Raw genomic sequence first — 25,362 nt, forward strand, 5'->3', positions numbered from 1 at the left:
CGCGGCTTTTATTATTAATTCGCACATTTTGCTGCTGTTTATAATCAAGAGCGGCTTCTAAACGAGGGCGGCTTTTAAACGAGGGCAGCTTACATTGTTTTACCCAAGTCCGGCCTAGCTGCTTCCCGGTTAGCTGAGGGTGATAATGTAGAAGATGTGGAAAAAATACCTCTGGACGACATTGACGGTCCGTTATCTCGACGATGTTGTTGTTGGTTGAAATTCTATTATATAGTGTAGATAATCGAGTAGATACGGTAACCTTTGTAAGGTAGTAAGGCATGCAAATGCATGACCTGTTTGAAGGACAGTAGATTAATGTAAACAAGAACACATAGCTCAAATGCAGGAATGTCCGAAGCATTTCAAAATTAGAGTGACATGTACATTTCTGACAATAGTTTTGTCCTAAAAACCAAATATCAATTTGAAAGTCAGAACAAATAGGCCATTATAAAATGTTTCTTTGATGTGAATCCTTGCATTGTTTACAGTACAGCACAATGAGAGCCCTTCCATCTTTTCAAAAGCACATCGTTCCTACCCAAAAGAGTTCCGTTTTTTATGACTTTATGTACCACCTTGATCCTGGGTACGTAGGATACACAGCTCAAAGATTTGGGGAAAGAATGAGAGAGCCTGTTCCCTTCAACAAAAGAAGAAAAGTCATTTCCTGAGAGAACAGCCTCTTCGGTCTTACAGATCTAAACAAACTAACAAAACCTATGATTCTGCCATTTGGCAGCAACTCTCGGAAAAGCCAGATTGTGCCCGATCATTGGCAGAGCGCGGTTGTCCATGAACTTAAAAATTGTATTTTGTCGATCAAAAGAATTTCAAAAAAGATTGTTATCATAGGGTAGACCTTTCCTTCCATGAAGATCGATGACCTCGAATTTTATTTCCATAATCTTTCTTGGTTTGATTTTACTGTATAATGTAACATTTACTAGCGAGCTTTATCGAATACGATAAAGTTGTCGGATTTGGTTAAATGTTGAGTCTTTGGTTTTTGGAGATAAACCGTTTGAATGAGCCGTCAAGGCAAAGACTGGAATGCCCCTCACCCTGGCCTTGCACCTTTGTAACTTCAGGTAAATCAACTATCATTCAAACGATATGTCTTCTGTATTCCCAGACCCTTGTGAAAATAAAACACCCCTCATCACCCCCATCTCACTTTCTCTCGCCCCAACACCTTTTCTTCGTTTCTTTGATCTACTTGGAATATTACCGTTATCTCTTCCTTTCTAGTTGAATCATTTTGAATTGGTGTTTTCACAAAGGGGCAAAAATGAATACATGCAAAATAAGGAGAAGTATTATTGCTTTATCCACCCAGTGTTTTGAAAAACCTCTCTCGAAACTAAGAAGCATTAAAAGTAGTTTCATTTGTCATGTCTACACTCCTGTTACCATAGCACAGACAAACGTTCTTTCGGTATTTTCTTTGCCAATTTATTGCGTGAGCGTTGCTCTGTTTTCCGTATTTAGCATCGTTTTAGCTGGCTGCAAGATCGTTCAAAGCAAGTTTTTTCACAAGAGAATTTGATTTTGTTACTTGGTGTTACAATGATTAAAAATGGTATTAAAACAGGCCGGCTTATGTTTCAGCTTGTTGTTTATTTTATGCTACTGTTGTTCATCATCGCATTTTTTCACAGAGGCTTTTCATCTGGACTCGGAGAAGTTTTAGTTAACAAGAGATTTATCGTCCCTGGTCTAAGTGATGCTGGCACCACATCAATGGAAAGAGGTCAAAAGCATCTCACGGAACCAGTAACCCTAGAGAACTGTAAAAAAGGCGAAGATCTAGGTGGGTGTCTTTGTTCAGCGTCAGTTTCGTATCTGTTTCAAACAAATCTGTTATAAAGAGTTCATCTGTCATAAGCATGTCACGTTTTTAAAGCACAAATCGGGAATGTGCTAACTGCTTTGGAAAGCATGATGTTAAGATGGCATATTTTCACGCTATAATAACGCTATGCCTCGCCTCTGTTGATGCAAGAAAAATTTTAAAATTAATTTTAGAAATGCCTATTGCTACCAGGTAACTTGCAAATAAGGTGGAAAACGAAATCAATCTTTTTGGTGATACAGTATTCTCTCCAATTAGCGGACACCGTCGGGCACGAGCAAGGTGTCCGCTAATTGGAAATGTCCGCCTTTTGGAAAGTTTTGCAATGTAAGTCCCAAATTTGAAAATAGACCCGAGTTTTATATTTAAAAGGTGGAATCAGTGGTGGCACCAGGGGAGGGCTACAGCCCCTCCGTCGGAAGCATCTAGCCCCCCATCGGAGGAAGTTATTGGAAAGAGGTTGAATCGTGGAGGTGGCTATGGTCTGGAGATTCCAGTAATTTACCATATCCATGGACAAGAAAAGTTATTTAACTGGGCTGTAAAGAAGTTCAAAGCTGTAAAAAACCAACTAGATTGTCAAAAGTCAAAGTGTTTGAAATATATATTTGAACAAATATTCATTCGTCTAAGTTTTTTGTTTGCTGGCTCCTAACTTTTTTGTAATGTGCGCTAATTGGAATGAAAAAAAGCCAAATTTACTATTGTGTACAAAAAATAATGTCCGTTAATTAGAGTGTCCGCTAATTAAGTGTCCGCTTTTCAGAAAGTTTTTTATGAGACCATGACCAGAAAACGATCGGGGGAAAAAATTTGTCCATTAATCAGAGGTGTCCGCTTTTTAGAGTGTCCGTTAATTGGAGAGAATACTGTACTAGCTGTGAACTGCTCTTTATTCTGTCAACCTGAAGCAGTTAATTGAGGGACAGCAAAAAAACATTTGTCTGGCTCCACACAGTTATTGGACTTGACTTGTTCCAAGTCTATTTCATGCTTGAGAGAGGTATTTGTTTCCCTCCTGTGAACTTCTGCAAAGGAGACGGACGGCGGGGAGTGGAAAAGCGAAATAGACTTGTGGACTGTGTATGTTTCATGAATTATTAATGAGTTTTTCAATACCCGGGGTATTAGACAGAAGTCAGAAAACACATTGGATCGCGTTGTGAAGACAGAGAATAGCGATAGCAAACAAAACATTTTCTTCTGCTATTGTGTTGAGAAGTCATTGAATGACCTGCGTGGATATCGCTATGGCATCGTTAAATTAGAGATGGACAGAATTCTGTCCAGTAAGCTCATTAATGATTCATGAAACATACACAGTCCACAAGTCTATTTCGCTTTTCCACTCCCCGTCGTCCGTCTCCTTCGCAGAAGTCCACAGGAGGGGAATAAATTCTCCTCTCTCAAGCATGAAATAGACTTGGAGCAAGTCTACGCAGTCATCGACCATATTGCAACAACATCTCCCAGTAACATTGTTGAATCTAGATTGTTTCAAATCTCCTTGAGTGGTCATTACCCAGTTTTTTATGTCGGAAAATATAATGGTTCTTTACAAAATAAGCACAAGACGATCAAAAGCTGTAGGATAAAAGAATTTTTAAAGAGCAGACATTTCTGGATGATCTTGCCGCGACATCTTTGGGAACAAAATGTTAGAGATCCTAATGAGTAAATATCCTTGCAGCCAATTGGTCTACTAGGTTTTTTATAGGATTTTTTTGAAAATCATGCAGCTCTACGACAAATGAGGGTTTCTGAAAAACACTGCTTTTGGTTTAGTGAAAAAGTTATAAGATGAATAAGATTTAAAGATGAGTTTAATGGTTAGCAAGTAAGGCCAAGTGAAAATTTCCAATGAATTCCTATAAGGTAAAAAGCCTTAATGTCCTCAAGTTTCTTTTTAAAACTTGCATAGCCTTGTGTAGCAAAGTCACTATTTACTGATATTCACTACTTCTTTGGAAACTAGGAAATTTCTTGATCTTTGGAAAACTGAGAGTTGCTTGAATTTTGAAAGAGCAGACATTTCTGGATGATCTTGCCGCGACACCTTTGGGAACAAAATGTTAGAGGTCCTAATGAGTAAATATCCTTGCAACCAATTGGTCTACTATGTTTTTTATAGGATTTTTTTGAAAATCATGCAGCTCTACGACAAATGAGGGTTTCTGAAAAGCACTGCTTTTGGTTTAATGAAAAAGTTATAAGTTGAATAAGATTTAAAGATGAGTTTAATGGCAACGATGAATGGAAGGCCATAAAATATCTGGGAAGTATTTTAGACACCGAAAAAGACATAAAACGAAGGAAAGGACTTGAACAAATATGAAATTGATGCCATCAACAAATATGAAAGAATTCTCTGTAACAGACAGACATCCATAAAACTAAAAATAAGAACGCTTAATACATTTATATATCCAATGCTGCTTTACAATTGCGAGATCTGGACCTTAACCAAGAAATTGGAAGAAAGTCTCGATATTTTTCAAAGAAAACTGCTACGTAGGATGCTAAACATCAAATTAATGGATAAAATAAGAAATGAAGAAATATATAAAAGATCACATCAGACAACCATCACAACCGAAATAAAGAAACGGCGATTAAACTGGCTTGGGCACATGCTAAGGTTGCCAGAAAGAACACCAGCAAAATTAGCTTTCAGAGAACATTTGAAAAAAGTGAAGGGTAATCGGGGAAGACCAAAACAGACATGGATCAGACAAATCAATAAAGACCTGAAACCAATAAAAAAAACAGTGGATGAACTAACTGAGAACGATTATGAGCGAAAGGAATGGAAGAAAACAGTGGCAAGGTTAATGTCTTGAATTAAGACGGAAGAGCCAGTAAGAAGAAGAAGAATAAGCATTTTTAAAACTTTGCACATTTTCATTAAAATAAGCGAATCTCTTTCACGACAGCGACCAAATATATCGATTATTTTATCGATATCTTTTTGTGAACAAGATTTGCACCATTTTCAGCAATTCATGCACTTTTTTGCTTATCTGCCAATTCTTGTGATTATTGAACAGTTTGTGTTCCATTTCTAGGAGGTCAGAAACTCAGAATCTATTTGTAGAAGGAGGAAACCTTTATGATGTTTTCTGTCGAAGGGTTAGCATTCACCCTTGCGTAACGCAGTTTAGAGCACATTGATTCGGCGTTTTTCAATCTTTTCTATCCACGGCACATTATTTGCGGATAGTTATAAATATTTTCAATTCTATGGACCAATGAAATGAAATTAGAGAATTTTCCACGGCACACTAGGTAATACTTCAAGGCACGCTAGTGTGTCGTGACACAGTGGATGAAAACATCCAAAGGCCCCCGACCAAAAGGGGCCCAAGGTGCTTTTACGTCCAGATCTGTAAAGCTTTGCTCAAGTTCTAATAACTTTTGGAAACTTTGAAAGTTCCTCAACTGAAACGCTGAAGCTCATTTCTCCCTAACTAACGAGAAAATAATTAACATTTTTATCTTTTTCTATTGTGTTTGACATGCTCTACACCATTTAATGTGATCTTGCTGTCCGTGAATAGAAGTCTCGTAGCAGTTTTTGCTTAGGGCCCCAGATGCCTCCATTACACCAAAGCACATACAAAGTAATATTCACTACCACTAAATCGCGCATAGATTTATTCCAAAACTTTATCCATTTCATTGTAGAATCAATTGAACAGATTTTTGCTTCCTAGATGGGTTTCGGAGTCTTTATCCTTGAAAAGAAAATAAGTGTCCTGCCCACTGCCTTCCTCCACTGGCAAGCCCAGTGTTTTTTGCTTTGTCCCTATTGGCTATATGACGGTTCATGTTCAACTTTTCTCTAGAAATTACATGTCTTTGGTGCTGGCCTCAGTGAAATTTTAGAGACTTTGAGCGATACCAAGCCCATTTCTCACTGACTCACTTTCTGCAAGATTCAACTAATGACCAAGGCAGTGGACAAAGATGCTCAGGGGAGAACAGTCCTCCATTCGCTTTGCCAAGCCCTCAGCCTTGGCGCTCATTTTAGACAGTCGAAGTCATTTTGCCAACAAGTTTCTACATACGCTTTTAAGCCGAATTTGTACAATTACTAAAGAGCGAGTTTTGTAAAATTTAGCAAAAACTTCCTTTCGGACACCATTCAGTGCAAAAATGACACAAACTAACATATATTCGTGCTGACGAAAGTAAGATATTTAATCAATTATGAGAGCATAATAGCCGCTTTCTTTTACTTCATCGACAATCTTCTCAAGCACTAATTGGGCTGTTGCTGTTCTTTTCGCTTTTGCGTTTTTTCACCTCATAGATTTTTACCATATTCCAACAATTCTGAAAGCGCTCTCGATTACGACCACTTGATTTTTTTATCTCAGATATTTTTAGCCATGTTCAAAATGTAGTTTTTCTTGTACTTTTTGCTTTTGGAGAAATTTCCTGTCCAAATTTTGCCCAAAATAATCAGGTGCCCGAATCTAAGGGGGGCTTCAGCCCCCTCCAGCCCTCTCCAGCCCCCTCCAGCCCCCCGGAAATGGTTTTTTAGGGTTAACGGAACAAAATTCAAAAACGCAGAAAGAAGCAGTTTGGTGTTGGGCAATGATCATGTCTCGGGACACTCCTTATCTTGATTCTTATCCATGATTTTCCCTATGCAGTCAGAAACTCAGCTACATCCATGTATACGAATGATGTTATTCTGTTCTTAAGGTCCAAGGCTATCCATGAACGAGGCTATCAATTACCTCAGGGATTTTTAATCCTAGCTACAAGTAACAAACTATCGCGCAAGGAATGCTTATTTTGTATTAAGGGTACAAAGGCACTTGATACAAAGATACTAGGGCGTGTTTAGCACTTGAAGAAGCTAGACAAAATTTATTCTTGAAATCAAAATATAATTATAGGCTAATAACTTTTCTGTAGCTATAACTAATAGAGAGGTAGCTTTTCAATGGTTGTTTTTCTTCTCAGTTGGCCGAATCTATGTTAATCAGTCAAGTATTACATGGGAGAAACTCAAAGAAGAACTCAAATTCATAAAGCCCGGTGGATATTTTAGCCCTCCTGATTGCACGCCCACTGTCAAAGTAAGTTGCTTTTAATATAAGACCTATCCATTGATTGCGGGGTCTAGGCAGATTATTAAGATGATGTCATCTGTAAAACCGTGTGTCCAAAATCTCACATATACCAGATTCATCAAAAAAGGCAAACACTATTTTTTTTTAATTTTGAATGTTTGATAAAGAAATTTTCTAGGAGAATGAAAATTTAGCTTACTCATAATTCCCATATTACATTGAGCTTAAGATTTAGACAATCACAAGAAATAATGATTCAGTCCGAATCGCCCCATTGCCTTTTACATTGCTGACACGTGAACACATTCTTTATATCAATTCACAAAAACAATGTAACAAGTGCCCACAGTTAGCAACCTATTTTAATACGAGCCAGTAAGCTGAAAAAGTCACTTTAGATTACTTTAATAGGCATTTTACTTTTGAAAAAGGTTCCTGTTGAAATGATGAATAACTATATGTCAAATAATTAAATATATTTTAGTGTAAAAATCATTATTGGAAGCCAATCAGTATAAACTTAAGCAAATTAGAGTACAATGATTGAGGGTTTTGATTAAATGACAACTTCGAAGTGCAAATATAAACATATATTTTCCCTGCTATATTGGCCAATCATCATGGATTCAAAACATATGTTATGTTGTTTTGTTCTTGTAGGCAGCAATTATCATCCCTTATCGTGACAGAGATGCACACTTGAAAGTGTTCTTGCGACAGATTCACCCAATGCTGCGCAGACAGAAAATATTCTTTCAAATTTTTGTCATTGAACAGGTTGGTTGATTACGTTTGTGACAAAAATTAGGTAAAAAGAAAGGTTTTTTTTAAAATATGACAAATCAAATTCTAGTTAGAGAACAATAACGACTTTTGGAGGCTTTGCATATGGGTGTTTGAAAATATATTTTGTTTTGAACAAAGGTTGGACTTTGCATCTGTTTGCATTTATTATGAGACAATATGATTAGATAACATTTGATTAACAGAAAGAAAACGTCATCTACAGTTGCCTCCTTGGTGTTGGTTCGTGAGTTCTCTTCTCGGCTCGGTTCATGAAACTTTGATTTAGACATAAGGCCGTATTTTTTCAAAAATTAAAAAAACGACTTCATTGGTGGACACTAGGGCAAAGTGGTAGGTGGAGTAGTACAAGATAACTTCTCTTTGATGCAAAGAGTGAAAATTGGAAATGACACAGTGATTTCATATAGTACCCAAGTAGGTATTTTTATCAACTAGTTTTGTAAATATTTATGGGTTTATTGGTATATTTTTTAGTATTATGACTATATCACATAGCCTTTAAACAAACATCATTAGGTGTCAAATGTACAAAATCTATGTTCGTCCTAAGTTAAGTTTTGTAAATCCCCAAGTTTTTATAATTTCATAGGCAGATGAGAACAGATTCAATAGAGGAAAGCTTATGAATGTTGGCTTTGCAGAGGCGTTGAAACGTTTAAACTTCTCTTGCTTCATCTTCCATGATGTTGATTTGATTCCTGAGGACGATCGGAATTTCTACGGATGTCATCTTTCTCCTGCTCACATGTCAGTTGCGGTGGACAAATTTAAATACGAGTATGTGTTCGCATTTCAAAATGTTTCTATTTGCGTATATTATGCATCTGAAAAACCAAGGGGCTTCACGGTTTACAAAAATATAGATAGTTCTCGGTCTCAATCCACGAAATTCTCGGTCCCGCCCTTTTCAGCCCACCCATTTAGAATGGTGCCCGGTGCCTAATAACTCATCATATATTCTTTAACAAACTGTTAAGGCCACCGACCTAGTCAAATTACATTATGCCAGCCTTCAGTCAACGCTTCTTTAATCCATGATTTTGAACTATTTTTCATCTAACTCTCTTGATATTTTCATTATCTTGAAAAGTTATCTATCTGACCAAAGAAAATGTTTTACCAAAAAGCTACTATTATAGTTTCATATATTAGTGACATGAGTATTTTATGCATCAGGGTTTATTTTAACGTGCAGTGATACCCAATTTGTGTAGTGATAAATCGTTATTATGCAGTGATAAACTCAATTTTTGTGCAGTGATAAAACTAAAATAAAGAGATTTTGCATTGAAAACGCAAAGTGGAAGACTCTGCCAGTAGGTGCATAAAACTTCTAAAAGAGCACTACAATATTAAAAACGAGAACATAACAGTAGCAGTGATTATAATCCAGTTAGTTTGATGGGTGTGGTCATGAAAATTTTCAAAAGGTGACACCCAGATTTTCAAAAGTTTTGAATATGTGCAGAGATGAAATTTCCTTAAAAAACCCTGTTTTGCATCCATAGCAAAGAATTTTGAAAAATAGTTGAATGTTCTTTCCAGGCTTATCTATCAAACTCTGTTTGGTGGCGTTGTGATGTTCACGAAAAGCGATTTCGAAAAAGTCAATGGTTTTTCCAATGCTTTCTGGGGATGGGGCGCTGAAGATGACAATCTATATCAAAGGTAAACTACCAAAATTTAATTGTTTAAGAAGTGGCAGTCAGTTGAATGTCAACATCCAAGTTTGAAGGCTGCCCTCACACAAGGATCAATCTTAAGAGCTATGTTTTTTGATAGATATATATAGACCTCGTATTTTTTGTATCTTTAGTTTGACGTGATTCTTTGGGGTAAAACAAATTAACCAAGTGCAACAATGAGATGCAAGCAAGATAGTCATTGGAAACTCACAAATAGAAACATAGGATTTAGTGACAGCCATTCTTGGACGGATAAATAAAGCCTTCTCAACGAGTTTTAAAAATCAAATGATATTCTATGATATATTTAATTGCATTGCACCCCTATTAAACTGTATAACATTGATTTCTATACTTTTTTATGAATCTCAAAATCATAAGAATATATCAACGATATTTGAAAAATTTAAAATTTCTGCGTTTATTTGCAAATCAGACTTGGTCAAAATGGACTAGTAATGAAGAGACCAGCTATTGAAAAAGCACGATATACAATGATAAAACACTCTGAGGCACCTAAAAGCGACGAAAGGTGAGCCAATGCAGCTATTTCCATAATAAAATATGGTACAATTCTTCTTATGGTACAATTTCCTTTAGTTACAACTTTGGATTCATTCCGATTTGACAAAATTGCATTTCAGTTGCATGTTTTTATTACGAAACAAGTTTTAAAAAATTTAATAATTGAATATATTTTCTGAAATAGGTGTCATACACGTATCTTTCAAAAACTGTTTATGTAGAGACCTGCACGATATACTTTTGTTATTACCACACCAAATTTCAAGAAACAAGGCAAAAGCTAGACAAGCCTATAAACAAAGCTTAAATGAATATCTTGGGGCATGTTTTTAATAACGGCTGTTAACAGAAATGTCTTTTAAGCGTATGCGACGATAACAGGCAATGTAAATTAGGCGAGCTCTCGGTAATATGTAAGAAATTAGGTTCCAGGACTATTACTTCATTTTATTTTTAGTTATACATAATTGACAGTAAGGTCTAATAGTGTTCATTAATATACTGTGAAGTTGCAATGCTAATTATACTATACATTACATTGGCGTAAAAGTGCTCAATAGTAAAAAGTGCGTTGAAAAACTCAGAGATGAAGAGTATTTTCTTTGAGTTTAGTATGTGCTTTGCAACAACTTTTTTCATGGATACTATGAAAACTAGAATTTTATAGACTAGAGTACTCTTGCGAGGGGTGGAGAAATGACTGGTTTAGCAGAATATCAAGTTAATCGTTAGCAACATGTATCATCTTTTATGATTTTCTGAACCTTTACTTCGATATAGACTCAAGAACGTTAATATATGAGCTCGCAGGCGTTTTTACGATAGATATTTCGAGACCCTGCTCTTTTGGTTCAAAAGAGTACCACTTTCAGCCATCTGTTATTTCAGTGTTCAATCCTTACAGGTGCACAGTAATGACCATTTGATTCTTCAACAATAATCCACATTGCTTTTCGGGAAGCGTGGAAAGCTAGCTTTATCTGATTATATATTTCTTTTCTAGGTTTAAAACTCTGAAGGAAGCTGTTTCGCACACGCAAAAAGATGGATTGAATTCTTTGGAGTACAAAGTAACAGACTCTTATGAGCATGACTTGTATACAAAAATTTCTGTTAACCTTCTAAGAAATGCACCAAGTGATTCAGCCTAGAACGGGGCTTACCAAATGTGATCCCAGGAAGGGCTTACCTTCAATTCAAGTGCATAACACAGTTTGGCTCAGCTGTTTGCTTTTGGTAACAAAAGGCTCAGAAATATTTTATTTTATTTTTTCCAAATGTTTGAATTTTCGCAACGCAATTCAAGGATCTTAAAAGAAGGATTTACCGTTACTGGATAGCAAGGAAACGTCTTTAAGAATTTTCTTGCTTTCTTTCGTTTTGACAATACGGTGCCAGTTAAACTATACCGGATTGCTATCGGAGCGGAGTAACTTTCATATCGGATAGGGGTTTGAGTTACACTACGCCAAACCAATCCGATACACAACGCTCTGATTAGCGGAGTGAAAATCACTCCGCTCTGGAGGTGATACGAAAATCACTCCGGAGTCACTCCGTAGCGGAGGATTGTAGTGTAATCGCACGAATCCGATATGCTCCACTTTGGAACAAAGGATTTTCTTATTGTTTTTTGCTTGAAGCAATTCGATCGATAGTGAAGAATGACGCTTTCTGAGATTTTGTTGCTGTTGGATAATGCAAAATCGAAATCATCAAAACATTTTCGTATTTGGATTTCATTTCTTCCCGAATTTTAATGAAAAGACCCTTGGACGAAAAACATACTTTAACACATCAGATAGCAACACAACATTTATCTCTCAGTTTCATGGTTGTTTTCGTCATTTTATGCATAGCTATTGAAAACGAATTCGCAACAGCACATAGATTCGAAAATATCATCAAAAAATTTAATCTGGTGGATTTTGTGCACCAGAAATGCCAAGGAATACAGGCTTATGAGCGAGCGGAGCGTCGTAGTGTAACTGCTACCCTAAAAATCACTTCGGAGTAAAAGTTACTCCGCTCCGATAGCAATCCCGTATAGTGTAACTCTAGCCTAATTCAACCATTTATAGAATAACACCGGCATTTCTTTGCTCAAGGTTCCGGTGAACGTTTTTTATACGATATTTGGTTCTCTCCCTAAAAGCCAAACTATCATCGTAATCCTATTTAACTATACATCATTCGATGCACAATAATGTGGTGATTCAAGCCATATTAAAAGAATTTACAAAGATTGTAAAATTATATTTTCCACGCAAATTCATTGCTTAAACGGGTACCACCTTCAAAAGGTTTGTACCCGGAAGCTTGGGGTAATAATCAGCAGGAAGTGCAGATCCCAAGCAACCAAAATAAGTCTCAGATTTTTTAAATTCTTCCTCTCCTTTAATCTTACCTTGTCAAATTTGGCCATCAATTTTTCTTCGCTCCTATAGTTATATTTGGCTATAAAAGACGGATCAGAGCAAATGCAAAAATGTTGAGACAATCTTTGTTTACCCGACGTCTGTCCCGGCCATATGCAAATTTTTGAGCCATTCGATTGGTTCCTTGGGTACCAAATAGCTTTTTTGTACCTGTATATAGACGAACCGTGAGTCCTGAGAAAACGGGATTTTGCTAATCTGGGTCAAGTCATTTGAGATAAATGAGCCTGTTTAAATAAACAAAGCCGTATAGCCAATTGATTGTAGCTAGTTATTGCAAATGAGACATGCGACCACAACCATAATGCAACGATAATCGGCTTACCAGGTCAAGAGACTTTTAGACCTCAACTAAAGGCCCCGTTTACACGGGAACGGATCCGCAAGATCCGTACCCAAACTGGCTACGATAGGCCTTGCGTTTACACGGGCACGATAGGATCCGTATCTTTTCTGGGAGAGATCCGTGCCTTTCTGGGTACGAATCGAAAGCGAATCTGTATGGATGCGTACCTTCATCGGCGCCGTGTAAACCGGAAGATACGGATCTGCAAAGGTACGGCAGTGAAACGAGACTGTTGCTGGGGTCAATGGAGGCTATTTCAATTGTACGCAGCACTCATCATACAACAAAGAAACTACTCTCCCACCCCCACTCTTTTGTCCACAGTCGACAAGCCTTTCTGAACCCTGTCTTCATCTTGTTTATTTTCTCTTCACTTTTTCTTTTGTAATTTTTTCTTTATCCTGGCTATTTGGAAAGTCCTCTGTTGCTGTTGCTGGATAGGCCTCGATAAATTTAAGTAGAGCGTCTTCGTGTTTCGAAATAACAGTCCCCCAGTCTTCTCCATTTTGCATTTTAACAGCATTGTAATCCATAACTACTTTCATCAACAAAGCTGTCTCCTCGTCTGTTAATGTAAAAAACGAACGCTTATCGTTGCTTGCAAATGACGCCATCTTAGATATTCTCCCGCCAAAATGAAAATTAAATATTACCTTGTCATTGCGCATGCTTAAAAAAGCGATTCAATTCTGGTCCGTTCCCGTGTAAACACTTTATAGTTTGGGATCCGATCTCGTGTAAACGCTTGTGGATCGTACCCATATCGTACCTAAAAGGTCCGGATCTTTTGGATCCGTTCCTTTTTTTCTCGTGAAAATTATGAATACCTTCGTTTATATAGGATTTTTTCCATTTTCAAAATTTCTGTTAGTTTAAAACATGGCGCCATTGTGTGCCTTGAAAGCTACTAGAATCAGAAGAAAGCGAAAAATGGATGTTTTCGTCCAGAAAACGTGTACCGTAACCTTAAGTGTAAATGGTTAGACTTCATGTCCTTGCCAAGCAGTAAAATAAACTTTCTTGAAATAATTTACAATATTTAAAAAGTTTTATTCATTATCTATTCAACAGAAAGAATATGAACGAGAGCGAAGTATTCCTTATATTAATGTTGATGATTAAGCATTATCTCCTAATCATTCCTAGACTTTAAAGGGAATCTGTCACGACGTTGATTGGGTATAAGAACAAAGGAATTTTTAATGTTTCCAGTCCCCCTTTAATTTATCGCATTGTAGAAAATATGGCAGAGCGCTGGAATCGTGTTTAGGCTATTGTTCCAGCTATTGTTCTCGTTAACCAATCCACAACGAGACAGATTGCCTTTAAGTAACTTTCACCTGCAATAGGTTCATGTGATCAGAGAAATCAATCCGTCGGATTTATCCACTGAACAGATATGAAAGAAATGAGCTTTTCCATCTGGGCTAGAAATTCTCACGTTTAGGCCATATTTTATAGAATCTAAACTGCAACCGTCATTACTTTTAGCTTCTGATATTCAGATGCTTTGATCTTTAATAACGCCATTTTAATTAAATTTTTGCATATTTTGTAGACCATTTGGCACGAATACAAAATTTATTAATCCAGTCAACGCGGAATAAAGTCTATCTAGTTATGGGTTCACTTTACATCGTTAATTTATTTATACGTTCTCGTGATAGGTCTCAACCTGAGTCGAGATCAGGTCACGCTAAAGATATGAAGTTAGAAGTTACTAGGTTTACTCCATGAGCCTCTGTTTTGCTACTGCCTCACTTGACGGACGCTACAACAGAGGCAGTATCGAAACAGAGGCTCATGGAGTAAGTCTATGAAGCTACTATATGCATATGTTCATCATCGATTCTCATTGAATATCTAATTTTGGTCTGCTCAGGGCCCTCCATACGACAGTTCAATTGCTCATGATTGTTATAAGTGACAACTTCTTAGTGCTTGAGAAGTATTTGGTTGAGCGCGCTAGAGCCGTTGATTCAATCTTGGTGCTTGGTTGGGGAATAATCGTGGTCGTGGATTCCCGACAACTATACGGTTGTGGATGGAAGACAACACAAGAGGGATGACACTTCTTGTTGTTTCCTTCGTTTTTTTATTTGTAGTAAAAATTTACACTGCAATGCCCGGGACACAGCGGGCTCAAAGGCCGCCAAATGCGCCCTTCGACTTCTACACTGATATCTTGTTCTCTTTTTTAATTCATTAGATTACAACTCTATTTAAAGGTACATTTTACATGTGGTATGATTCGATAAATTTAATACCTGACATGATGTCTCGTGTTACCTTTAAGGCACGCGTTAAATTACCTACAAGCGCTTGAACTTAACAGTCTTACAACATGACAAAATAAATTTTTCTTGAAGACATTTTGTTTCATGAGAAGGTTTTCTCTAGATATAAACTTCAATTCAAAAGTACAGTCCACATCTTTTGATTAGCGTCCATCGTAAACAAAGCAAGATTCTTTGCATGGTATTAGAACTTCTCATGTTCTTGCTGGTTCTTTGACAGAGTAGATCTCAAAAATACAAGTTTAGTGAGGTTTCCAATTTTATCATTCCAAAATATAATCTATTCTCAACAACAACACAACCAACAACTAAACCAAAATATGAAATTACTTAGACCCCGTTTACACTGTGCCGGATAAATCTTATCCGCATCAAAATTAGTTCAAATAGGCGTCGCGTTTACATTAGATCCACGCTATCCGCACGAATTGAGAGCGGCTATCCGAACAAAATTAGTTCTCCTAGAAAAGTGGATTAAATTAGTTTGGATAGCTATGTGGTACAGTGTAAACGCTTTTATCCGGATAAATTTCATCCACATCGCATTTTGCTCGAAAGCGATTGGCTATTCCATCCAATTCCTTTCCATCCACTGTCTCCCAATCAAGACCTTTCGCCATCTTGGCTGCCTTGTTGTTGATAAATACTCGTGTTAAAAGTGCAGTATCTTGTCAGTCCACGTAAAATTGGCATCCTTTTCATCTTTGCTTACTTTCGTTGCTAGTTCAGTGTCATTTTGTTTCAAGAACAACCTATTAAAGCAAAGTAGGCCTAATTTGTATGGAAAATATCTTTGGATTTGGTCTAAAAGAGAAGCAGATGATTCTGAAGAGAGAATGAAGTCTTTTTACGTTGACAGAAATTTTGTTATTATTTTGTTGCCCAGAGAAGACTTCATTTTGGGCGTTCTGTGCATGATTTAGGTCATGTGACTGCAGTTATCCGGCGCAGTGTTAATGGGAGGGCAAAGTGGACAAAATATGTGCGACACAGTGTAAGCGCAAATCAATCCAAACAAATTTTATGCGAATAAATGTTATCCGGCACAGTGTAAACGGGGTCGTGGTGTTACACTCAGTATTGAATTAATCTACCAAATACAACAATTATGTAAATTATAGATTTCATCCAAACAGACTTTAGTGCTATACGTGTGATATTACTTAGCTTGCACACAAAGCAGTTCGTGACTTGGCCTATGGTCTAGTAGTTAGCAAAAGCAAAAGAGAGGATAAGTATAACTATGCTCAAATGATTAGTAAATACATCTGTTGCATGTATTAATGCACACAGTTAATTATAAGAATATAAGACTAAAGCGTAAATACCAAAATAGATGAAAAGCTAAACAATAGTAAATCCACTGTGGGATTCCACAATACATGTCACCATGGTTTTTGTCACATACCACGTGGTAAATATCACATTTATGATTGGTCATGCATATTTAGTCAAGAAGACTTTTATCTTCGATCAAAAAATTCAGCTACAAAAATCTAAAACATATGCTACTGATTATGTGTTGAAATGTTTGCTGGCTAGTAATAATATTTGGTCTTTCACTACAGTACGCGAACGATGCATTCACTGCTACGGCGTTGCATGACACAAGACTCCATTATATTTAGTTATCTTTCAAAAAGCATCTTTTATCTATGACAATTAAATTTACAAGATGTTGTTTGTTAGCTTTCCCTTAACTAAAGAACAGGTATCTAATGCAAATAGAACTATTCTCAAAGCAATTTTCTATGACGCTGTTGTCCTACAAATCATGAGCTGTTTGTAGATGGTAGCCAGGTAACTTTCTAAGCAAGCTAAAAGAATTTTGAAATCAGTAATAACCGATTGCCCACGAGGCTTCCTTTCCCTTCCTATGTGAGAGATCGAAGAAAGTTGGCAACGATGATTTCTCGCCTTTTTAAATTAGCTGCGTGTCAAATCCGTTTGCCTATTGTCATACTTCTGATTTTATCATGCCTATTCATTTTACCCGACGAAGTGCACGATAGAGTAAAAAAGACTATACTAAAAAGTCGGATGGATTTGTTCAAAAGAGATTCGGTTGTTCTGACTACACAGGAGCCAAATGAGATTCAGAGTATGTCATTACGACGCAGCAAAAGCGGAGAGGCTCCTCTCACAAAAATCGAAACTTCGTCTTTAAATGATGTTGTTGCAACGACAGCAGACATTCTGATCACGACAAAAGCGCGAACGGAAAGTACATCTTTACCCGATGTTATTACAAGCACAGAAAAAACTTGCGCAAAAGGCAGCAAACTAGGTAAGCCATTAACTATGTTATCCAAAACGTTTTCTGGTTTGAAACTGCTGGTTTCTCGTTGCGTTAGATTCGCAGACCTTCGAATAAGGTCATCGACATAAAGCAAAGTTTCTGTATTGCACTCTTTGAAACGGTATATTGGGCATTCAAAATGATGATAAATAACTGCTTTCGCCAACTTAGCTATGGGTACTTTCTTGGTCAATCTTATTACTACTGTTAGACCAACTATAATCTTAAGTAATAAAGAAATTGATAGAAAAGTAAAAATTGACGTGTGCGGTTATCATTCAAAATCTATTTAATTAAATAGAGGAAAGATAAGGCACCAGTTTTCTTTTGAGAAGACACTGCTTATAAACAGTGGCGTGGTGAAAAAATCTAGGGAAATTCCTAAGGAAAAACGGGGCCCCTATTTAAAGACTGCAACAATGTCCCAACCGAGGGTGTCGAGCGTGCCAAACACAAAGCCATATGTAATATTGATAATTTGTCTCGTTGACTAGACGGACTTCAGTCAAAAAGGCTTCGGTCGAAGAACTTTAAAGTTTTTGATCTAGTTGAACTCGAGCGAAGTCTTGCAAACCTTGGAAATAAAAATAATATTCAAAATAATCTCTTTGTGGTGCAAAATTTGAAAATGCCTTTTAAAAAAAACAAACATATATACCAAATATATGCTTTATATTTGCTTTTTTCAAAGCCATTTCAAAATAAACTTTGAAGATTTGAGCCAAAAGTGGCCTAAAAGCCATAGGTTTGAAATACAATAAAATCACATTCAAACCTTGACCGTTGGTATATGAGTTGTGTGGAAGTTTAATGTACGGATCAACAATGCTCGATGCAGTTGTATGTCTCAGTGAAGCCAGACATTGTAGACCTCAATTCAGTCAATCTGCGCGAGATTACGCAACAGGCCTTTCAAAGACTTTTGTTTTGTTTGGTATACAAATTTAGTACCCAGACCTACTTCTTTCTACAACTGCACTATCCACTAAACTCCTTTGACCTTCCATTGTCCCGGTCTCCAGAATAACTCTGGCGTTAGTCATTGCCTTTTGCTGAAAAAATGTGAACAATTTTCTATGAATCGACTGACGCCTGATCGAAATACTTTCATCATGTTTCAAAATCTAGTTTATTGCAAATTTGTCAGTGCGCATACCAATATTGAACTGCATTGAAAGAGTTACTTTGTGACTATACACATCCTTCATATGATATTAACTCGTGTTTGATAAGAGTCACTTTCATTTTTTAACAGTAGGACCCTTGAAAGTAGACCAAACAGAAACTACGTGGTCAGCGTTGGAGAAAGAACTAGATTACATCAAGAATGGGGGCTTTTATAATCCCCCGCATTGCAACCCGGCTGTTAAGGTAAGACGTGCATTAAAGCACATGTAGCTTGTAAAAATTAGCTTATGTGAAAATTGTAATCGTTTTAAAACTAAGTTAAAGAAAATGGTCATTATCAAGAGCACGGACAGCAAAATTATGCTTATTGCGAAGCTGTAAATGATTGTAGAGCTTGGGACGCTCTCGATAAGGATCCACTGCAACCGAGACCTTACCCTGGGTACCAAACTCACTATATAAAATAATAGTGAGTGTGTACAATATTCTATTTTATACATAGTGAGTCTGGTACCCAGGGGGCCGAGACCTTTGACAAGCTACAAATCCCGTTTTTCCAGATGTAACTCCCAATTCAGGCCCGTGGAAACCAGGGGAAGAGGGGGGGGGGGGGTTGCTGGGGGGCTAGAGTCCCCAATAATTGTCAAACTGTAATATGTTTCCTTTATAACAGTGTACTAAATGAGAAGAAAAACAATGGGCAGCCCCCCAATATGAATTTCGTTCCGACGGCACTGCAATTGTATCCAGTTATTTGAAAGGAACGGAGCAGATTCGAAGGACCTAATTTTATGGAATGTGTCATCTCTGTAGGGACTTTCAATACATTAGGTTATCTGTTTTGTGGTGTAAGGTTGGATAGTTTTGTATCCATTGATTCTCTTTTAGTTCCCACTAACAACAAATATTCTTCTACTCGAGATTAACAGTGGTATTTTTGTTTTCATTTTTCATCAACTACCAAAAAATGAAATAAAAAAGAGGATCATTAAGGCAGAACAAAATCAAGTATTGTAAGTTGATAAATCACAAACTCTAACAATTTTTTTTGTTACAGACAGCCGTTATAATTCCTTATCGTGACAGAGAGAAACATCTAAAGACATTCTTGAAGCATGTTTACCCCATGCTAACGCGACAAAACATATTCTTTCAAATATTCGTCATTGAGCAGGTAAAGTTGATAATTAGATCATTATATCCAAACCGATATATAATCACTAAGAAACGATACCGGGGTCATGCGAAATATAGATGGAGAGAAAATGAAGAGGAATATCCCTCCTTACCCTGGGTACCAGACTCACTATATATAAAACAAAATTATTTATTTATTATTTTATATAGTGAGTCTGGTACCCAGGGTGATCCCTCCTCTACAACATCCTCATAGCAGCTCCCAGTGTAAATAAACTACAAGCTTCATCACGCATGTTTATTTCTAAGAGAATTCTAGCCGATTAAATCTCAATACCTCCACAGCGATATTTGCATCTGTAATGAAGCATGCAAGAACGAAAACAAGTATAAACGATAATTCAGTTTCTCTTCTTCTTCGATATTCTCCTACTTTCCATCGGAATCACTTTCCACAGACCTACAGCTAGTAACACAGCTTTCCATCCTTTCAAATTTTGAGGTCGGTAAATGACTACCCAGGAACAGGGCGTTCGTTCTAGAAAATCAGTCTGGAGCAAACGAAGTGAGTCCATATCATCTAGAAGCTACCAAAACCTTCAACTGTGTTAACAAATACAAAAGTGTTCGGTCCATTTTCATTGTATTTAATTCTCCAGGAAGCTACCTAAGTAGAGTAACTCCTCTTTCAGGCCGACGCCAACGAATTCAACAGAGGAAAGTTGATGAATGTAGGATTCAAAGAAGCGTTGAAAGTCATGGACTTTAATTGTTTTGTTTTTCATGATGTTGACCTCATTCCAGAAGACGATCGCAATTTGTATGGGTGTCATATCTCTCCAGCACATTTGTCACCTGCTATTGACAAATTTGGTTACAGGTATGGTTTCCATTTATAGCTATCTCTTGGTACCTTTTTGAATTTTATCAAGAAGTTAAAGGCAGTCTATCCCCTCAATGATTGGCTAATATGAACAGTTGGTAATCCCGCCTCAATGGTTTACACCGCTCGCTTTGGCTAGCTTCAGTTGTGGACGAAATTTGAAACTGCGAGCAAAACGTTATCGCAAATGGCAATACAACTAGCAGCAACATTATTAAAAACCGATTTTGGGGCCTGGGACCTAGTACAAATGTCTAAAAATAGCACTTGGGGCATTTTTCAGCTAGGGTCTGCATCCTATCTTTTTGAGCATATCAAACTGCCAATCTCTTCCAACTTTCATGCTGGTATCATAACTAGCAGCGATATTATTAGAATGAATGCTTTTAGAGCCTGGGACCAAGTACAACAAGTACAAATAGCATTTTGGGGCTTTTCTCAGCTAGGGTTTGCATCTTATCTTGTTCAACGCTCAAAACTACCATTATGGACGAAGTTTCATGCTGGTATCCGATTTTGCACAACATCTTGGCTAACAGCCCTGACTATTTTTGTTGGTGTAGGGAGGCTTATTTTTTAGCCTTACACGATTAATAGATTTCTTGACAAACTCTATTCTCCAAGAACTGTAGCGGCTAAAAATTCCACTTTAAATGCTTCATATTAACTAACACACAAATGACACAAAACTTTTTTCATTCCAGCTTGTTTTACAAGACCATTTTTGGTGGCGTCGAGATGTTTAAGAAAGGTGATTTTGAAAAAATCAATGGGTTTTCGAACATTTTCTGGGGCTGGGGAGGGGAAGATGACAGTCTGTATCAAAGGTAAGAATCTATTTTAATGGGGCTAGTAGACCAAAAAGAAACAAATCATTTAATTTGGCTTTGTCCGTGTAAATACTGGGCTTCACAGCTAACGCTTTTAGTCCTTATAAGGCCACATCGCGATTTCCCTAGTCAATGCTAATGTTTCCTTCAGTTTTTCAATAAGATTACTATAGGAGAATTAGCGGAGCCACATTAGACTACCTTTTGTTTATGAGAAAGATTCATTGCGCGCACCTATTAGCAGGCACCGCACACCAGGCTATAGCCCATGCAAGCCCAATAGCTGCGTGGTGCCTGCCTGTTAGGACTTTTAGGATTGTAAAAGACAAGCTTCCTTAAAACTATCTTGAAAACTAACTTTCTTGAGCCTTTATCAGACTTTTCATTTTTCCTGATGGATTTTTCTTAATTCATTTCATGCTTAAAAAGGCATGTTACAGCTGCTGTGATTTAGATTTTCGTGGAAACTGATCGCATTGATCCAGTTTCTCAAATTGTCCTAAATTCTTCTGTATTTTGAAAGCAATTATTAGCTGATTAGGTTTATATTTCAAAATGGAGATTTGTAATACATGAACACGTTTGCAAAGTGCGGAATGTTGAAAGCAGTTTGTAAAATCTCAATCAATTAAAGTCGTTTTCCTGCCTATATATTTAGCTGCTACCCTTTCTCAATAAGAAAGAATAAATTTTGTCCAGCCTCGATATTCTTATCAAATGGATGATTTTGAAATATGTTATCTAATCTATCGATCACTTAAACACTTTATCCCTAATTTCTTTTAGGATTACAAGCCATGGTTACAATTTGAGAAGACCAGCTATGTCAATAGGAAGATACATTATGATAAAGCATGAACAGGCGCCAAAGAATGAGAAGAGGTAAGTCCAAAGCATAAACATGACAAGCTCGCTTTTCATAACAATTTTAAGCCGTAAAGGGTGCTAGATAAGCAAATGTTTGTCAAAATTTATTGGGCGTACCCATAGAGTGAGAAAAGTATCCATAGCCCATTCGAAGAGCAAAGCTTCGTGGACAAGCTTTTATTATGAATAAACTTTTTATTATGAATTATGAATAAAAAGGAAGACAATAGCGATAGCCTATTGTTAAAAACAATAGAAAGTCACTGGCATTGGAGGGGCGATTGTCCCCCTAGTAAGTATCCTGAAAAGGATACCTACTAGGTGGATAATTTTGTGTTATATGCTTTATCTTAACATCTACTCTATAATTCAGATCCACCATTAAGAGAAATAAATTTATCACCACTGGACAAATCAAACATTTGTTTTGGTATTACATAATTATTGCAAGGGAGGTTGCCTGTTTGATTTATCAAAATTCTACACTTTGTGATATAGAAAATCTAAATTGATAGTGATTGCTCCCTCGCCAGGATGTATGCAAAACGGGGATGACACCTACTATATAACAAAAAATATTGATAATGACACTAAAGAATGGTATTGGTGTCTAATCTTTTCTTCAAAAATGAACTAGAAAATGAATGCAGCTGACTAGTGTCAAGTATATATTGATGGAAACATTTTCTGCAATGTTACTGCTGAAGCATGTTCAGTATAGTTAAAATGTTTGAAATATAGACATGATACAGTTCTGATCCTGCAGTAACCACTTTCATTTCATCATTCTAGGGACTTTTTGCTACATCATGCCAATATAGACTCAAAAGATGATGGCCTGAATTCTTTGAAATACAAAGTTAAATTCTCTGCTGCGCATCCATTGTATACAAGGATACATGTTGACCTTCTCAAGGAAGCCGATATTTTATTAGGGACGTAAAGCTTCGAGAATTATGATACTCTGAAACTCGAGGTTTCATTTGGTCACTTACGGATGGAAAGCGTTTAGTGTCATGAGAAACCTGATAAAGAGAAACTTAAGTAGCTTTTGAAATAAAAACTTGAAGTTATGAAAAAAGTAGATTCAGTTATTTTCCCTTAAAAGTTACAAGTTTTACATTCCACAATCTTGGAGACACAGTGTTGAGATTTTATTAATCTTTAGCAGCCACCGTCTCTCTGCATGAATTTTTATATAAGAAAATTCACTTAAAAGGAACCTGTTAGTAAAATTTCAAAAGGATAAGAAAACTTTCTAGATTAAAATACGTTTACAAGAAATTATAAAGTTTTCAATTGTATCATGTATCATAATTTCCAGTTTTATAACGTACTACTATGCCACGCCAAGTTTTCTGCTTTTAACTTAATTTTTATTTAGCAATCTAATATTTGTTACTTTGTAATCTGAAATTTGTTTTATAATCTGAAGAGACAGTGATTGTGTACAGCATACTCCGATAGCAAAGAGCACATTTTGGTAAAAAAATCCTGATCATAAACAACAGGTTCTGTTACAAGACAACAAAATTTTATCTTAAATCACAGACTTTGATAGCAAGAAATAATTTCTGTTTAGCTTTGATGAAATTGGTATGTCACTTTGAGAATTGTCTGTGTTTGGTATTAAATAGATTTTGCTGTTTAACAAATTTTGTAAGTCATTTAACAAACTTTGATTGAAAATATCATTTTTTTTCATAATTCCAATTAGTGATTGTTTTGAGATAGTACAATTGACCGAGCCATCAAATCAATTAGCCTTCACTGATTTACCTTTTCTTTGTTGTTGTTTATTCTCGGCGTATTACGGTGTTTCTTATTTGCTACATTTTTATCAACTTTTCGCTGCAAGAACTCCTTGGAGCCCGTCGAGCAGCCTCACACATCAAATCAATGCTGTGTTTCCTCGTAGCAAGTGTAAAGCATTTCCTTCCCTACGCTGAAAACTCTTTTCTCTCCTATAGCAAGAACAATTAAGCAACACAGCACCATTAAGATTTATCTACTTAGGCCCTTGCTTACTTTTTTCTAAAAACTATGTATTTTTATACTGCTCATGCCCCGGTCTGTGCTACTATATGCCCTTGAACTCGTGTCGTGTGGCTATGGTAGCCAGGATATACCAGGAAATATTTTGATCATGAATGCGGAGCTTATAAGACCAAACTTTGAGATACAAGATAAACTAGGAAGGTAAATAAAGCAGCCATAAAGGCACAGTCAATTTTTAAAATCTTTATTTTAGGGGATCGGAGGCAAGTTGGAAAATAAGGGGGCAAAAGGGCAAACTAAAATTCAGTGGCAATAGATTTTGCAAAAACTCTATTGGTTTGCAAAAAGTTAGGGAGCATGGCCTCCACCCTTCGATTTCAGATAGTGAAAGAAATCTATTACAACTAAACTAAATCATACAATGTCTAGAAAAGTGTTCAACTCCTGCGAAATATTTTCCTCACTCACAAAACAGAAAAACATGAAATGGTACTAGAATCTATCTTTTCTTCGGCTTCCTCGCATTGATCATACGACAGTCATGTTTTCCGCATTCTAAAAACATCGCTGATAAAAAACCTTTAACGAACACATTTTCCAAATAAAATGTATGTTTCTTTTCTTTGTTTTCTCCTTTTTATTTTCCCCTTCTTTATATACATATTGTAATTGCAATTTATACTCTTGTTCATTTTTATGCTTTAATCATTATGCTCTTGTTACCGTTCTTAATCTTCAATTCAGTTAATTAGCAATGCTTAAAAAGCAGGACCCCTAGCTTGATCGCCCTTTTTGGAGTATTTTCTAAGGGTCCTAAACAACGATAAAAAAATATATATATTAAGTTATTGTATTACTGTTTTTGTATTAGCAATTATTTCTATTAGTTAAAATTTAGAATTTGTATTGAAATCGTTTCACGTATATGTATTTAAACTTTAACTTGTATTTCTTATTGTTTGAAATGAAACTGAATTTGAATTTGAAAAAATTATATAATTCAGTCATTGGACAGGTGTTATATTTCTGATTGATTTTAAAACTGACGTCATCCAAGACCCTCATTATTGGACCCCTTGCCAAGTCACTAGTCTCAGATTGTTGAATAATAATGCTCCATCGTTCGCCAATTAAACGCCATTTAAAGCCAATTAAACATAAAAATATCTGAATATATCAA

The 25,362-nt window shown here is 36.4% G+C and overlaps 2 protein-coding genes across 2 annotated transcripts; both read left to right on the plus strand.

Annotated features, from left to right (window-relative positions):
• The first annotated feature begins 60 nt into the window (after positions 1-60).
• On the plus strand, positions 61-14,351 carry LOC135683841 (beta-1,4-N-acetylgalactosaminyltransferase bre-4). Its single transcript, XM_065199206.2, has 7 exons — positions 61-1,816; positions 6,833-6,948; positions 7,603-7,719; positions 8,339-8,526; positions 9,295-9,417; positions 9,871-9,966; positions 10,963-14,351. The coding sequence occupies exons 1-7, from the start codon at positions 1,573-1,575 to the stop codon at positions 11,108-11,110; spliced, it is 1,032 nt and encodes a 343-aa protein (XP_065055278.2). The 5' UTR covers positions 61-1,572; the 3' UTR covers positions 11,111-14,351.
• Positions 14,352-14,500: 149 nt separating this feature from the next.
• LOC135683839 (beta-1,4-galactosyltransferase 1) lies at positions 14,501-23,958 on the plus strand. The gene is made up of 7 exons (XM_065199204.2): positions 14,501-17,327; positions 18,595-18,710; positions 19,525-19,641; positions 20,297-20,484; positions 21,192-21,314; positions 22,104-22,199; positions 22,977-23,958. The coding sequence occupies exons 1-7, from the start codon at positions 16,946-16,948 to the stop codon at positions 23,125-23,127; spliced, it is 1,173 nt and encodes a 390-aa protein (XP_065055276.2). The 5' UTR covers positions 14,501-16,945; the 3' UTR covers positions 23,128-23,958.
• The last annotated feature ends 1,404 nt before the right edge of the window (positions 23,959-25,362 follow it).

This window comes from Rhopilema esculentum, chromosome 7 (genome assembly GCF_057945365.1).
Source record: "Rhopilema esculentum isolate cy_ngs chromosome 7, ASM5794536v1, whole genome shotgun sequence".
NCBI classification, from domain to species: Eukaryota; Metazoa; Cnidaria; class Scyphozoa; order Rhizostomeae; family Rhizostomatidae; genus Rhopilema; species Rhopilema esculentum.